The sequence below is a fragment of the Hippopotamus amphibius genome, chromosome 5, assembly GCF_030028045.1.
Source record: "Hippopotamus amphibius kiboko isolate mHipAmp2 chromosome 5, mHipAmp2.hap2, whole genome shotgun sequence".
NCBI classification, from domain to species: Eukaryota; Metazoa; Chordata; class Mammalia; order Artiodactyla; family Hippopotamidae; genus Hippopotamus; species Hippopotamus amphibius.
In genome coordinates this window covers 27,461,144-27,475,275 of record NC_080190.1, presented here as the reverse complement: position 1 = coordinate 27,475,275, position 14,132 = coordinate 27,461,144, and the positions used below count along the sequence as shown (strand labels likewise).

General features: G+C 41.2%; 1 protein-coding gene across 2 annotated transcripts in view; it reads left to right on the top strand.

Moving 5' to 3' along the window:
- Positions 1 to 226: 226 nt before the first annotated feature.
- The window catches only part of CNNM2 (cyclin and CBS domain divalent metal cation transport mediator 2), a 144,438-nt gene continuing 130,532 nt past the window's right edge, over positions 227 to 14,132 (top strand). For both annotated transcript variants that reach the window (XM_057736063.1, XM_057736062.1), the window contains exon 1: positions 227 to 1,955. In XM_057736063.1, coding sequence (XP_057592046.1) covers positions 335 to 1,955 — 1,621 coding nt within the window. In that variant the 5' untranslated portion in view covers positions 227 to 334. The remainder of the gene's footprint in view (positions 1,956 to 14,132) is intronic.

Below are 14,132 nucleotides of genomic sequence, written 5' to 3'. Positions count from 1 at the left end.
CCCCGTCTCCCCGCCCACTTATCCTGCCATTGGCTTGAGGCGTCGCTCGCGGCCACGCCCCCATTCCAGCCCCCTGGCTGGGAGGGCGGGCACCCGCTCGTGATTGGCTGGCCGGCCTGCCTCTCGAGGGAGCAGCTGGCGCTTACCCCGCCCTCTCTTCGCGCCCGCCAGCCTCGAGGTTCCCGAGCTGGCCCGGGTCGAGTCAGTGTCAGTCAGGGAGGCGGACGGCTGAGCAGTGGGTGCGAGCGCTGCGTTGCCGTTTCTCCCAGGGGCCAGTGCCTGCGCTCGCGCCGCCGGGTGGGAAGGATGAAGCCGCAGCGGGTGCAGCCACCCTATGATTGGCTGTGGCGCTTGTGAACCCGAAGTAAAGATGGCGGGCGGGCAGGCAGCCGCCGCACTGCCCACTTGGAAGATGGCCGTGCGCCGCAGCCTCAGCGCCCGCGGCCGGGGGGTCCTGCAGGCGGCGGCGGGGCGGCTGCTGCCGCTGCTGCTGCTGAGCTGCTGGTGCGGCGCGGGCGGCTGCGCAGCGGCGGGCGAGAACGAGGAGACGGTGATCATCGGGTTGCGGCTGGAGGACACGAACGACGTGTCGTTCATGGAAGGGGGGGCGCTGCGGGTGAGCGAGCGGACCCGGGTCAAGCTGCGGGTGTACGGGCAGAACATCAACAACGAGACGTGGTCCCGCATTGCCTTCACAGAGCACGAGCGGCGGCCCCACAGCCCGGGCGAGCGCGGGCTGGGGGGCCCCGCGCCGCCGGAGCCGGACAGCGGCCCCCAGCGCTGCGGCATCCGCACATCAGATATCATCATCTTGCCGCACATCATTCTCAACCGCCGTACATCAGGCATCATCGAGATCGAGATCAAACCGCTGCGCAAGATGGAGAAGAGCAAGTCCTATTACCTGTGCACGTCGCTCTCCACGCCAGCCCTGGGTGCCGGCGGCCCGGCGTCTGCGGGGGGCGCCGTCGGGGGCAAGGGCGGCTCCGGGGTGGCCGGGCTCCCGCCGCCCCCGTGGGCCGAGACCACCTGGATTTATCACGACGGCGAGGACACCAAGATGATCGTGGGGGAGGAGAAGAAGTTCCTGCTGCCCTTCTGGCTGCAGGTGATCTTCATTTCGCTGCTCCTGTGCCTGTCGGGCATGTTCAGCGGCCTCAACCTGGGACTCATGGCCCTGGACCCGATGGAGCTGCGCATCGTGCAGAACTGCGGCACGGAGAAGGAGAAGAATTACGCCAAGCGCATCGAGCCCGTGCGCAGGCAGGGCAACTACCTGCTGTGCTCGCTGCTGCTGGGCAACGTGCTGGTCAACACCACGCTCACCATCCTGCTCGACGACATCGCTGGCTCAGGCCTCGTGGCGGTGGTGGTCTCCACCATCGGCATCGTCATCTTCGGGGAGATCGTGCCCCAGGCCATCTGCTCGCGGCACGGCCTGGCTGTGGGGGCCAACACCATCTTCCTCACCAAGTTTTTCATGATGATGACCTTCCCCGCTTCTTACCCGGTCAGCAAACTGCTGGACTGCGTCCTGGGCCAGGAGATAGGCACCGTCTATAACCGGGAAAAACTGCTGGAGATGCTCCGGGTCACAGATCCCTACAACGACCTCGTAAAGGAGGAGCTGAACATCATCCAAGGGGCGCTGGAGCTCCGCACCAAGACGGTGGAGGACGTGATGACTCCCCTCCGGGACTGTTTCATGATCACCGGCGAAGCCATTCTGGACTTCAACACCATGTCGGAGATCATGGAGAGCGGCTACACTCGCATTCCAGTATTTGAGGGGGAGCGCTCCAACATCGTGGACCTCCTCTTTGTCAAAGACTTGGCCTTCGTGGATCCAGATGACTGTACTCCCCTGAAAACCATCACTAAATTTTATAACCACCCCTTGCACTTTGTTTTCAATGACACCAAGTTGGACGCTATGCTGGAAGAATTTAAGAAAGGTGGGAAATTTTGGTATCTTTCATTGGCTTGCTCTTTCTCTCTCTCCATCCTCCTCCCTACTTGAGTCCTCTACCCTCAGACCAACCCCCCCAAGGCCAGTTGACCGGAATTTCTCCTCTCTTTTAATTGCAAAGTTGAAAGGGTGGCATGGATTTGGGGATGGATTGAAAACTAGTAAGCGCTTGTAGGTTCTTTAAAAGCACAAGACTGCCATCACTTGGTTTTTCCCATATCCGAAAGCAAGTTCCCTATTTTCTGTGCATGGTACTCTCCCCTCTGCAGTCTGGCCCTGAGAGGTCTGCTGCATTCATTGCCGGATTCTGAGTGAGTAGATGAAAGTAGGGGCCCGCTGATGCCATGCTGTGCCATTTTGTTGATATGTGCTAATTGCAGGCATTTGGGAAATGTTTAAATAGCTTTTCTAAACCCAATAAAATCACGGAGGTTTCAGAGATTGGTAGTGCATTTTCAGTAGCTTCTGTTCCCGGTTGTCTGGTGACCTGTGGGAGAGATTAGGATCTGCTTTTGAGAATAGGGGATGGAATAAGCCAGGTATCACCAAAAAATTCACTCATTTGGATGACTTGCCTTAGCTAGAAAAGAGGGTTTTTAAAAAACTAAAGCTATTTGTTAATATATAACTTTTAAAGACTAGAGGTGAGTTAACCTTTTATGAGGCTCTGTCTTGCCTAGCTTTCTTCACTATTTGTTTATGTTTACCTTAGCACAAATAAAATTTCCCAAACCAAGTGTGGTTTTGCCAGAAAGCTTGGATCTTTAACAATGGGATGAATTCCTCTATTATGGTTTATTTATTTCTTGAGACTTTCTGGTTTAAAAGTGTTCTTTTTAACCTTGATCACCTGCTACATTAAAGTGGAGTATGTCTCCAAGTCACTGTTCCAGGGAGTTTTACCAGGGAAGAAAAGTGCAGAGTGTGGTGTGCTCACCTTTCTTGCATTGTGGTATTTTTGGTTTGTTTTACCATGTAATGAACAGGTAAATGGCAACTCATACTATTATCACTGAAATTCTGGCTTTAAAAACGTTTCCAGTAAATAGCTAGTTTTGTTATTTGAAAGCCAGGGGATACTGAGTTTTTAAATTATGATGCTGATGCATGTTCATGTATTATATTAGAATGTGTATGTAACCTTTAATGAACTGATAGTCCTCAAAACTAACTTTTCCTTCTTCAAATAGAATTTTGATCACGGATAGTGGTCTTTCCACTGAAAAAGGCCATGTGTAAGTGGTGACAGCTCACTGGATGTGATGATCTGAACATAGAGTGTGTAGTTGTCCTAATTCCATTTTCCTGCCTGAATGGTGTCCTCTCCGGAACAGGATCACATTGCAGTAATTTTCAGATAAAGGAATAGAGCAGAATGTGCTTCAGAGATTGGTAATTTGCATCTAAAAGCAGAAGGAGATTCTTCTGGATTCTTAAACAGTAAAAAGAAAATGTCCATTATCTCTAGGTGACAGAGCTTCTTTTGGGACGTCATTATTCTTTCACTAGTAAATTGTTAATTAGAGCATCTAACCAGTCTCTTTCATTTTGTAGTAGTATCTGTAATACAGAAAAATATCTTGAAATGCTCGAAAATGGCTTTGAAATACTTTATTTTCTTTTTGTTGCTAGATTTCCCAATATTGATATGGATAATATATTCAGTGTTTTTCTTTATTCGGAATTTTTACATATCTACCGATGGATTGGTAGCACTGGTGTGTACTCCCTGCTGAAGTCTTTTCTTCGCTTCTGTATCTTATTTTTCTTTGAGAATTTAGTTCTGCACCTTGCAACTCATTAATCCTGCCCCTGACTCAAAATTTCAAAATTTACTTTATTTTGAAATTTGTGTTTGATTGTCCTTGAACAGCTTTCCTATGACTGATTTATTTTTACTAGGAACTTTTCCCCCTCCCCAAATTACCTCTCACAGTATTTTCTTTGAAATGTATCCTTTAAATGATTGGATTGCTAATATTTTCCCATGAATTCTTAAAAAAAAGGGGGGGGGGCAGAAGATTTTGGTTTTGTGTGTAACCAGAATGATGTAGTCAGTTGAGAAGACAGTAGAGTTAAAGGTACATTCAAGCTAGTAGCATATTCAGCAGAGCAGGCGAAGACAGTTGATTGCAAATGGGAAATTTAAGCCATAATCTTAAAAGGATAGAGTGGGTGCTTGTTAATTAAACTGTAGGAATAATTGATTTTTCACCTTCCCTTCCTTGATCTTTTTTTGATGAGTTTGGTCACTTTCACCTTACTAATAACTGTGTTATTTCTTTCTTCTGTGTTAGTTAAAATATTTCATCTGATTTTTTTTCTTCTTCACTTTCTAATTCAGTTATGAAGTAATGTGAACAGTCAACCTGCTATTGTTTTTTTCTACTGAATAATGCTGTGAGGGATGATTTGAAGACTTTTTCTTCTTTTTTCCTCTTTCTCCTTTCCTCTTTCTCCCAACAACACCAACTGTAACTCCCCCAGACTGGTTAGATCCTTAATCCAGATCTCATTGAAAATTTTCCTTCCTGATTAAAAATGCCTGCATTGAAGCCTTTCCTGGATATAGCTCTACATCATTAGTCTGAGTTATTCTTTACTAAGAAGGGGGAAAGTTTCTGTAATATGAAAAGAAATGGAATGCTATCTTTATGTAAATGTATGTATGTAAATGTCTTTTTTCTAATGATTAGAAGTTTTTGCCTGGCTGCCAGGAAACTCACAGCTTTACTTGAGGTTGGAAGACAGCAATTATGCTAATTTTTAGTTAGCTTATTATTATTATTATTGATTTATTTACGCTCTGCCAGGTACAGGGCTTAGTGCTTTACATGAATCACCTTGTTTAAATCTCCTGATAGCTGCGCAAAGTATCACCTCCATTGTACAAATGAAGAAATTGAGGCGTAGGTGAAGTGATGCGTTCAAGGTCATTCAGTAATTTGTTGATCTGGGGTTTTAACTTGGTCTGTGTCACAACCAAACCTGCACTCTTAACCATTCTATTATGCTGATCCCCTTGATCCTGATTTTACATTTCTATTTTAATTGAGTGTGAGGTTTGGTCAGAACATTGCCTCCAGGCTTGTTGAGAGCAACAGACACAGAAATGTATTTAAACATATCTATGGCCTTAAACCCAGTGCTTCTGTGATGTTATACCTAACGGTGTCCCCACTTTTGCCGTTAACACAAATCACTTTTTGGCCTGTGTGATCCTAAATCTAAACAATTTCGTTTCCAGTATTTGCAGGTCAAGCATCAAGATTCACATTGACAGTGTTTTATGCTAACACTGTGGTGTTTGCCTAATAGCTAAAGTATGTAGTCATGTTTCACTCTTAGTCTCATATCTGTTTGTGTTGCAAGGCTGACTCAAACCCAGTTTTGTGTTTCAATCTTGATTTTATTTGCATCTTTTGTAGCCACTTATGTGATAAGCGGTTGCCAGTGGCCATCCTGTACAGCCCTGCCCCCTGCGGTCTGTGCCATCAGTCTTTCTCTTTTTCTTTTGTGAGTTTTATAGTTAGTTATAAATTTAAAAAAGAGTAAAAGTAAATCCCACTAGTGGATTAAGAGAATTTTAGGAAAACCATCTAAAGCAAAGTAGTGTAGAGGAAGGAAAAGTGAAATTAAAGGTTGGTAACCTTTGTGTGCAGAAAGCGCCCTGGGGGCTCTCCTTATACCTGACAAAGCCTTCCTAACAAAAGATTGTGGGCTCTGAGCCACCTAGTTGATTGTTTGTTTTGCTTGGTTTTGTTTCTTTTAGCTTTGTAACAGTTGTGTTCCAGTATTGCAGAGCAGGCTGTTTTATAACTGCTAGAGACAGCCAGGCTGGTTTTTTTTAAGCTTTTTTTGAATCTGGGAACAGGTAAGCTCATCAGATGTTCTTTAAGGGAAGAATGCGATGTGTAGTTTTCACTTAAAACATTAGGTGTACAATTGTCTCTTCCTATAACACAAGTCTTTCCATATTAATGTGCTGAGTTTAATATTTAAAACTTTTTTCCTCACCAAATAAAGTGTTCCGCTTGCCTAGAATCTAGGGGGATGTTTTTATTGATGTTTAAAGGTATGAATGGTGTTGGGAGTGAAGGGGTAGATGTATTTGTTTGTTTGATCTTATATGTTTATTAATTTTTTGCAATACATGTGATACTATTATAATTTTGTATATTTTTAGAACATCGTTTTGAAATATCCAGATAGTATAGAATCAGAGCTGGAAGGCAGGCAGCTCATGTGTCATCTAGTCCAGTGTTTGCAGAACTTACCAGATGATAAGACTTACTTGGATCACTTATTAAGAATTAGTTCCTAAGCCTCACTTAGAGAGCTCCTGAACCAGAATCTCTTAGGAAAGGGCGTTTGGAATCCATACTGTTAACAGTTACCATGAGGTAATTCTTATGACTAGGTTAGTTTAGGAAACATTGGTCTAGTCAACCTCTTACATAAGGAAAGTAAACCCTGAGGAGAGAAAGCTAAGTGACTTGCTTAGGGCTACCCACCTAGCTAGTAGCATCAACAGTACTAGAACCTATGTCCCTGAGTCTAGTATGGAGTTCTTTCCATTCCAATAAGCAAGTTCTGGTTCCAAGTTCAAGGTTTCTTTACACTCTTGTTAAAGGCAGCTGCAGCAGTGAAAAAGCAAATATTCGGGTTTGCTGTTGGTTTTCATTTGCCTTGTGATTTTGATGTCAATACTTTTGATATCCAGCATTCAGACCATCTTTGACAGGCATTTTGTTACATGGAAAATAAGTCTGAATGTGTGGCCTCATTTTATTTTAGTTTACTTTGGGTTTTTTTACTCTGCTAAGGTTAGACTATGAGCATGTTTTAAGAAATGAGTGTTGATATCTAGATTGAAGCCTCAGGTAGTTCAGTGTAAGCTGTTTGTTTTTCTTTTGAGTTGTTGTTTTAGATATCCCTGAATGATTTTGCTGTTGTTTCTTCTGTGAGAGTAACAAAGATTGGATTTGGATCTATGGGGTGAAACTTCTTTGGCTCTTTTAATTTTTGTTCAAGGTACAGGTCTGTGAAGTTTCCACTGAAATAATCATCAAAGCATTTGAAGCATGTGTTGCATTCATGCATCTATATCCCCCTTTTTTCAGGTTTTTTAAAATAATGTAAGCTAAATTCTTAGAGAGGAGCCAGTCTGACTTTTGGAGGTTATTTGTGTTAGGATCACTGAAGCCTTTTAGGTCAGGAGACACCGTAGTTGAATACCAGCTCTGACTTAGTATGATCTGGATGAAACAGGAAAGGATCTTGTTCTGCTTTTTCTCTTGGTTTTTATGGGGACTACATAGCACCTGCCCTCTCCCTGCAAAAGGGCCTCATAATTATTTAAATTCTGAAACATTCCAAACTACAGTGAGGTACCAGTTAATTTTAATTATTAGCAAACCTAAACAATTTAAAAATATTATAAACCAGGATAAAATGCAAAATAGACTGAGTCAACATAATATTTTATGGTTTTATTTGCCCTTGAACTACTTAAACTTTTAAGAACAAACCTCTGGACTCGAATTAGATGTATATAGTACTTTAGTTACTTATAAAGTAGTATATTTCTTTCTAAAGGGCCCTTTCCTCCAAATGCATGTATTTTATTGGTAGTAAACGTCAAGTCCAGTAAGATTTTCTTGACATATAAAAAACATTTATTAAACTAAATACATGGAAATGAATGGAATATTACTCAGCTATAAAAAGGAATGAGATGGAGCTATATGTAATGAGGTGGATAGACCTAGAGTCTGTCATACAGAGTGAAGTAAGTCAGAAAGAGAAAGACAAATATTGTATGCTAACTCATATATACGGAATCTAAAAATGGTACTGATGAACTCAGTGACAAGACAAGAACAAGGACACAGATGCAGAGAATGGACTGGAGAACTCGAGGTTTGGGGGGACGGGGGGTGAAGGGGAAGCTGAGATGAAGTGAGAGAGTAGCACAGACATATGTACACTACCAACTGTAAAATAGATAGCCAGTGGAAAATTGCTGTATAACAAAGGGAGTTCAACTCGAGGATGGATGATGCCTTAGAGGACTGGGATGGGGATGGTGAGGGGGGGAGTCGAGGGAGGGAGGGAATACGGGGATATGTGTATAAAAACAGATGACTGAACTTGGTGTACCCCCCCAAAAATAATAAATAAATAAATAAAAATTAAAAAAAAAACATGGAAATGGATGACTGGGTTTGAATACAATTTTAGTATTGTCTTTTCATCCTCTTTTTCTCAGAACACAGAAAAGAAACTCCAAATCCTACCAACACTGCAAAGGAGAGACAATAAGAAGCATTCTTTCTTTCAGCATCAGATCACTGGCACCTACAGAATGTCTACATAGCGGGGTGTTGGGGACAGCAGGCTGGGGAAGGGGGAGAAAGGGGACTAAGAACAAGCACCCTCTGTAGATGACAGGTTTATTAGACTGGCTTAGGGCTTGATGGAAGTGCTGGGGGTGCTGACTCTTTCCCACTTTTCTGTCAGTGCAACCATGGATCATAAATGGTGAGATCCTCATTTCTTTATACTTAACCCCCTCTTGCTCTCAGACCTAGGCAGGAATTTTTTTTTTCTTTTTTTCTTTTTTTCTAATTCACATTCTGTGGGGAGGATACCACCTGCTAGCATAAAGGTTAAGAAAAATGTGCTCTTCCTGCATCTGCTTTGGACAAGTAACTTAGCCTCTTTAAGCCTCAGTTTTTTCCATAGTAAAATGGGATATTTGCTGCCTCATAGGGTGCTTGGCAAGGATGAATGCAATAATGAATATGAAAGTGCTTCTAGTGGCACCTGGTCTCTCAGTGCCTGGTTAACCGTTATCTTTATGTAATGACTCTGTAGACTTTCCACATTGTCCTTGGTCTTTTGGTCTTTCTCTAGACTAAAGGTCGCAAGTCAAGAGAGAGGCCTTGGGCCATTCGTGCTCCTAATTGTTATGGATGTTGAAATCTTTTTTCGTTTTTTTTTTTTTTTTTTTTTTTGACTGTGCTATGTGGCTTGAGAGATCTTAGTTCCCCAACCAGGGATTGAACCCGGTCACTGCAGTGAAAGCGCTGAGTCCTAACCACTGACCGCCAGGGAATTCCCCTGGATGTTGAAATCTTGAAAGTGGCTAATTGTAGATTTTTCTTTTTATTGTGACTGAATTCTAGGCTTTTCTAGTGGTTGCTGTTATTTATGAGATGGCCACATGTGTGTATATTTTTAAGGAAAGCAAGGCAATTGATTACATATTCTACCTTCCGTAGAGTAAGAATGCTAAATTTTAAAAAATTCTTCATTTTTTTTTTACTGTGACTGAAAAAGACAACAAAATTTAGAAGAAATAGAACAAGTGCTCATGGGTTTTGGGAACCTTTGAATAACCAAAATTTGAAGACTAAAGGAAGATCTCAAATTACTCAGATAAAATCTTTTAACATTGATTACGTCAAAAGCGTAAAAAATAGCAGTGTCTAATATAGCAAGTTTTTGTTGCTTATAGCAATGTAACTTTGTAATACTTCTGGAAGGAAACCAGGCATCATAAAAATGTCCTACAAAGGGTTTAATAATTTCCCCCCCCCGGAAATCTTAATTCAGTGATATAATTCAAGAGAGGAAGAGACCTATATTGGCTTTTCATTTTACATGTATACTGCAAAAAATATGTATAAATAGTGAAAAATTGGAGATAATTATATCTAACACTTCAAGATAGAACATAGAGGAGGAGTTAAGGAAATTATAGGTGTCAACTAATCACAGCCATTTAATGATTATTTTGAAGGCCATGTAGCAATATGGGAAAATTTATACTGATTATTTTGCATAGATTATAGATATGTGAAAATATACATGTGTGTGGACTGAATGGGAATATGGAAAAAGTGTTAATAGTTGATGTGTTAGGATAGGGTAATCATAGCCAGTCTTTGCAAAAATCCCTTTACCTTTGTAGAATAACATGCCTGGAAAAAATTCAAATCTGCTGAGGACATTATGAGTCCTATTCTTGGGAAAAGTTACCTGTACGAATAGAGAACTCATATTCCATTTCTCCTTAGGAATATTTTACTACTGAAACACGTGTTTTTTTTTTTTTTTTTAATTTTTAAAAATTGAGATATAATTCACATACCACAAAATTCACCATTTTAAAGTGTACAACTTGGTGGTTTTTAGTGTATTCACAAGGTTGTACAGCCATTACTACTGTCGACTTCCAGAACATTTTCTACTCCAGAAAGAAACCCTGTACCCGTTAGTAGTTACTCTCCATTCCCCTCTCTCCACAGTCCCTGGAAACCATTAATCTCCTTTCTGTCTCTATGGATTTGCCTGTTCTGGACATTTCATGTAAAAGAAATCATATACAATGTGGCCTTTTTTGTCTGGCTTCTTTTAGTTAGTGTAGTGTTTTCAAGGTTCATGCATGTACATCCATATGGTATGTATCAGTACATCCAAGTACATACATGTAGTATGTGTCAGTAATTTTTTTATGCTCAAATAATATTTCATTTTATGAATATACCACATTTTGTTTATCCACCAATCAGTAGATGGACATTTAGGCTGTTTCTCGTTTTTGGTCATTATAAATAATGCTGCTGTGACTCTTGGTATACATGTTTTTGTGTGGACATAAATTTTCAATTCTTTTGGGTAGATACCTGGAAGTAGGATTGCTGGGTCATATGGTAACTCTGTTTTTAACTCTTTGAGAAACTGCCAAACTGTTTTCCAAAGTGACTGTACCATTTTACATTCCCACCACTCATGTATGAGAGTTCTAATTTCTCCATATCCTTGCCAGCTCTTGTTATGGTTGTTTGTTTAATTATAGCCATCCTAGTAGGTGTGAAGTGGTGTCGCATTGTGGTTTTGATTTGTATTTTCCTAATGGCTAATGATGTTGAGCATCACTTCATGTGCTTATTGGCCATTTGTTTATCTTCTTTTGAGAAAAGTCTATTCAGATCTTTGGCTCATTTTTTAATTGCTTCGTCTTTATTTAAAAAATTTTTATTTATTTTTGGCTGCGTTGGGTTATCGTTGCTGTGCACAGGCTTTCTCTAGTTGTGATGAACGGGGGCTGCTCTTTGTTGCCTGCGAGGGCTTCTCATTGCGGTGGCTTCTCTTGTTGTGGAGCACCGGCTCTAGGCTTGCGGGCTTCAGTAGTTGTGGCATGTGGGCTCTAGAGCGCAACCTCAGAAGCTGTGGCACAGGGCTTAGTTGCTCCACGGCATGTGGGATCTTCCTGGACTAGGGATTGAAGCCATGTCTCCTGCATTGGCAGGCAGATTCTTAACCACTGTGCCACCAGCGAAGTCCCTGTTTTTTATTATTGAATTTTAAGAGTTCTTTTTTTTTTTTTTTTTGGCTGTGCTATGCAGTTTGTGGGATCTTGGTTCCCTGAGACTGAGCCCAGGGCTCCTGTAGTGGAAGCTCGGAACCTAACTACTGGACTACCAGAGAATTCCCTTCATTGTCTTTTTAAAAAAATTTTTTTAAAAATTTATTGGCTGTGTTGGGTCTTCATTGCTGCGCGTGGGCTTTCTTTAGTTGCGGTGAGTGGGGGCTACTCTTCATTGTGGTGCACAGGCTTCTCATTGCCGTGGTTTCTCTTGTTGCAGAGCACAAGCTCTAGGTGCAAGGGCTTCAGTCGTTGTGGCACGCAGACGTAGTTGCTCTGTGGCATATGGGATCTTCCTGGACCAGGGCTTGAACCCATGTCCCCTGCATTGGCAGGTGGATTCTTAACCACTGTGCCACCAGGGAAGTCCCTGTAAGAGTTCTTTATGTATGCTACACACTAGTTACTTAGCAGGTATATAATTTGCAAATATTTTCTCATATTCTGTGGGTTGTTTTTTCACCTTCTTGGTAGTAACCTTTGAAGCAGAAAAGTTTTAATTTTGATGAAGTCCAATTCCTTTTTTTTTTTTCTTTTGTTGCTTTGTAATGTCATATCTAAGAAACCATTGTCCCGTCTCAGGTCACAAAGTTTTATGCCTATGTTATCTTCTAAGACTTTCACAGGTTATCTTGCACATTTAAGCCTTTAATCCATTTTGAGTTAATTTTTGTATATGGTATGAGCTAGGGGTCTAATGTCATCCTTTTGCATGTGAATATCATGTTGTTCCAGATACACCATTTGTTGAAAGGACTGTTCTTTCCCTCATTGAATTTTCTTGGCATCCTTGTCACAGGTCAGTTGACCATAAACATGAGGGTTTATTTTGGACTCTAAATCCTGTTCCACTGATCTGTGTCTGTGTCTTTGTATGTTACTACCACACTTTTTTGGTTCTTGTAGCTTTGTAGTAAGTTTTGAAATTGGGAAGTGTGAATTCTCCAACTTTGTTCTTTTTCATGGTGATTTTGATCATCAGGATCCCTTACATTTCCATATGAATTTTTCGTGGATCTTTTTGTCCATTTCTGCAAAGGCAGTGGGCATTTTTTTTTTTATTTTAAATACTGATATTACAAATTACTTTTAAAAAATTCTATTTATTTATTTATTTTGACTGTGCTGGGTCTTATTTTCAGCATGTGGGATCTTTGTTACGGCACACGGCTTCCTAGTTGTAGCATGCAGGTGGGATCTAGTTCCCTGGCCAGGGATCAGACCTAGGCCCCCCCACATTGGGAGCGTGGACTCTTACCCACTGGACCACCAAGGAAGTCCTGGCAGTTGGAATTTTGATAGAGATTGCATTGAATCTGTAGATCAATTTGGGGAGTATTGTAATGTTAACAATATTAAATCTTTCATCCGTGAAGATGACCTATCTTTCCATTTATTTAGGTCTTCTTTAATTTCCTTCAACAATATTTTGTATTTTTCAGTGTACTTGCAATCTTTTTATTTAATAAAATACTTGGAATAAAAATTTTTGTTGCTATTGTAAATGGAATTGTTCTGTTAATTTTATTTTTGGATTGTTTTGTAGGTAGTATATAGAAATACAGTTTATTTTTGTATATTGATCTTGTAGCCTGTAACCTCGCCAAACTCATTTATTAGGTAACACATGGTTCTTAAAATAGGAAAGTGCTTTTCAACAACATGTGAATTTGGGGGGAGTTACCTTATGTTTCTTTTGATTGTGGTGGACTTTATTTTTTCCTTAAAAAAAATTTAGTCATTTTTACTTACCAGTTTCATATATATAGAGTGAAGCTCTGTTGATGACTGACATTGTCCGTTTTTGGGAAATTTGATAGGAAAGAGTAAAATTTCTATCTCAGATTAGATATATGAAAAAAATAGGCTGTATGAAATGTGTCAAAGAGACCAAAAATACAGCTTGCTGGAGCTTGGGAGTTTAAAAATTAATCTGTTTCTATCTAATATTTAGAGCGACTTTGTCTCAGACTCGGGATTTGGGCTAGGAGATGAGCGCAGAAAAGGCTGTGTCTGTTTAATCTTAAATCGCTCTGAAGTGCCTTTCTTCTCCAGGCCATTTTACCAAGGGTTTTCTTTGGGTCATTTTCACAGAGACTAGAAAAAACCCTAACTTTTAGTCACTCTGCATTTCATACTGCCATTGTTGGAATAATCCTTGAGGTTTTTGGGTACCAGGTAACAAGAAGAGACAAAATGAAACCCTCTGCTCTTTTTTTTTTTTTCTTTCTTTTTCTTTTTTTGTGCGAGGGGGTGGGAGGCTGGTAATCTGAGAGGGAGAATGTTTTCCCATGCTAGCAAAGACAGACTGAGGGCATCATCTGATCTTTATGGGAGTGTGCAAAGCCTCAGTTTTTCCATTTGCCCATCTGCAATCATAAAAACAATGTGCTGACTCAACTTGGAGCCTCTGCAGAATGGCATTTGGGGCTTAGGCAGTGCGGAGAGCCATGCAAGAGATGGAAATACTTGAGCAGGTTTTTAGAGGTAGCATTAAAAACAGCTAGAATGAGACAACCACAACATGCTCTCTCATCTCCTTCAAGATTTGTTTCCTTTAGTCACTAGTGTACCGCCTTGAGTTAAGGCATGGCGGGAATGATTTGGTCTCTAGAGAGTTGATTACTGAGCAGAGAGATTTTTCTTACTGCAGTGGTTATACTTTAGGGGTATGGGATTGTTTGGGGTGGTGGGGGGTGAGATTCTGCTGCAAGCAAATCAACTGGG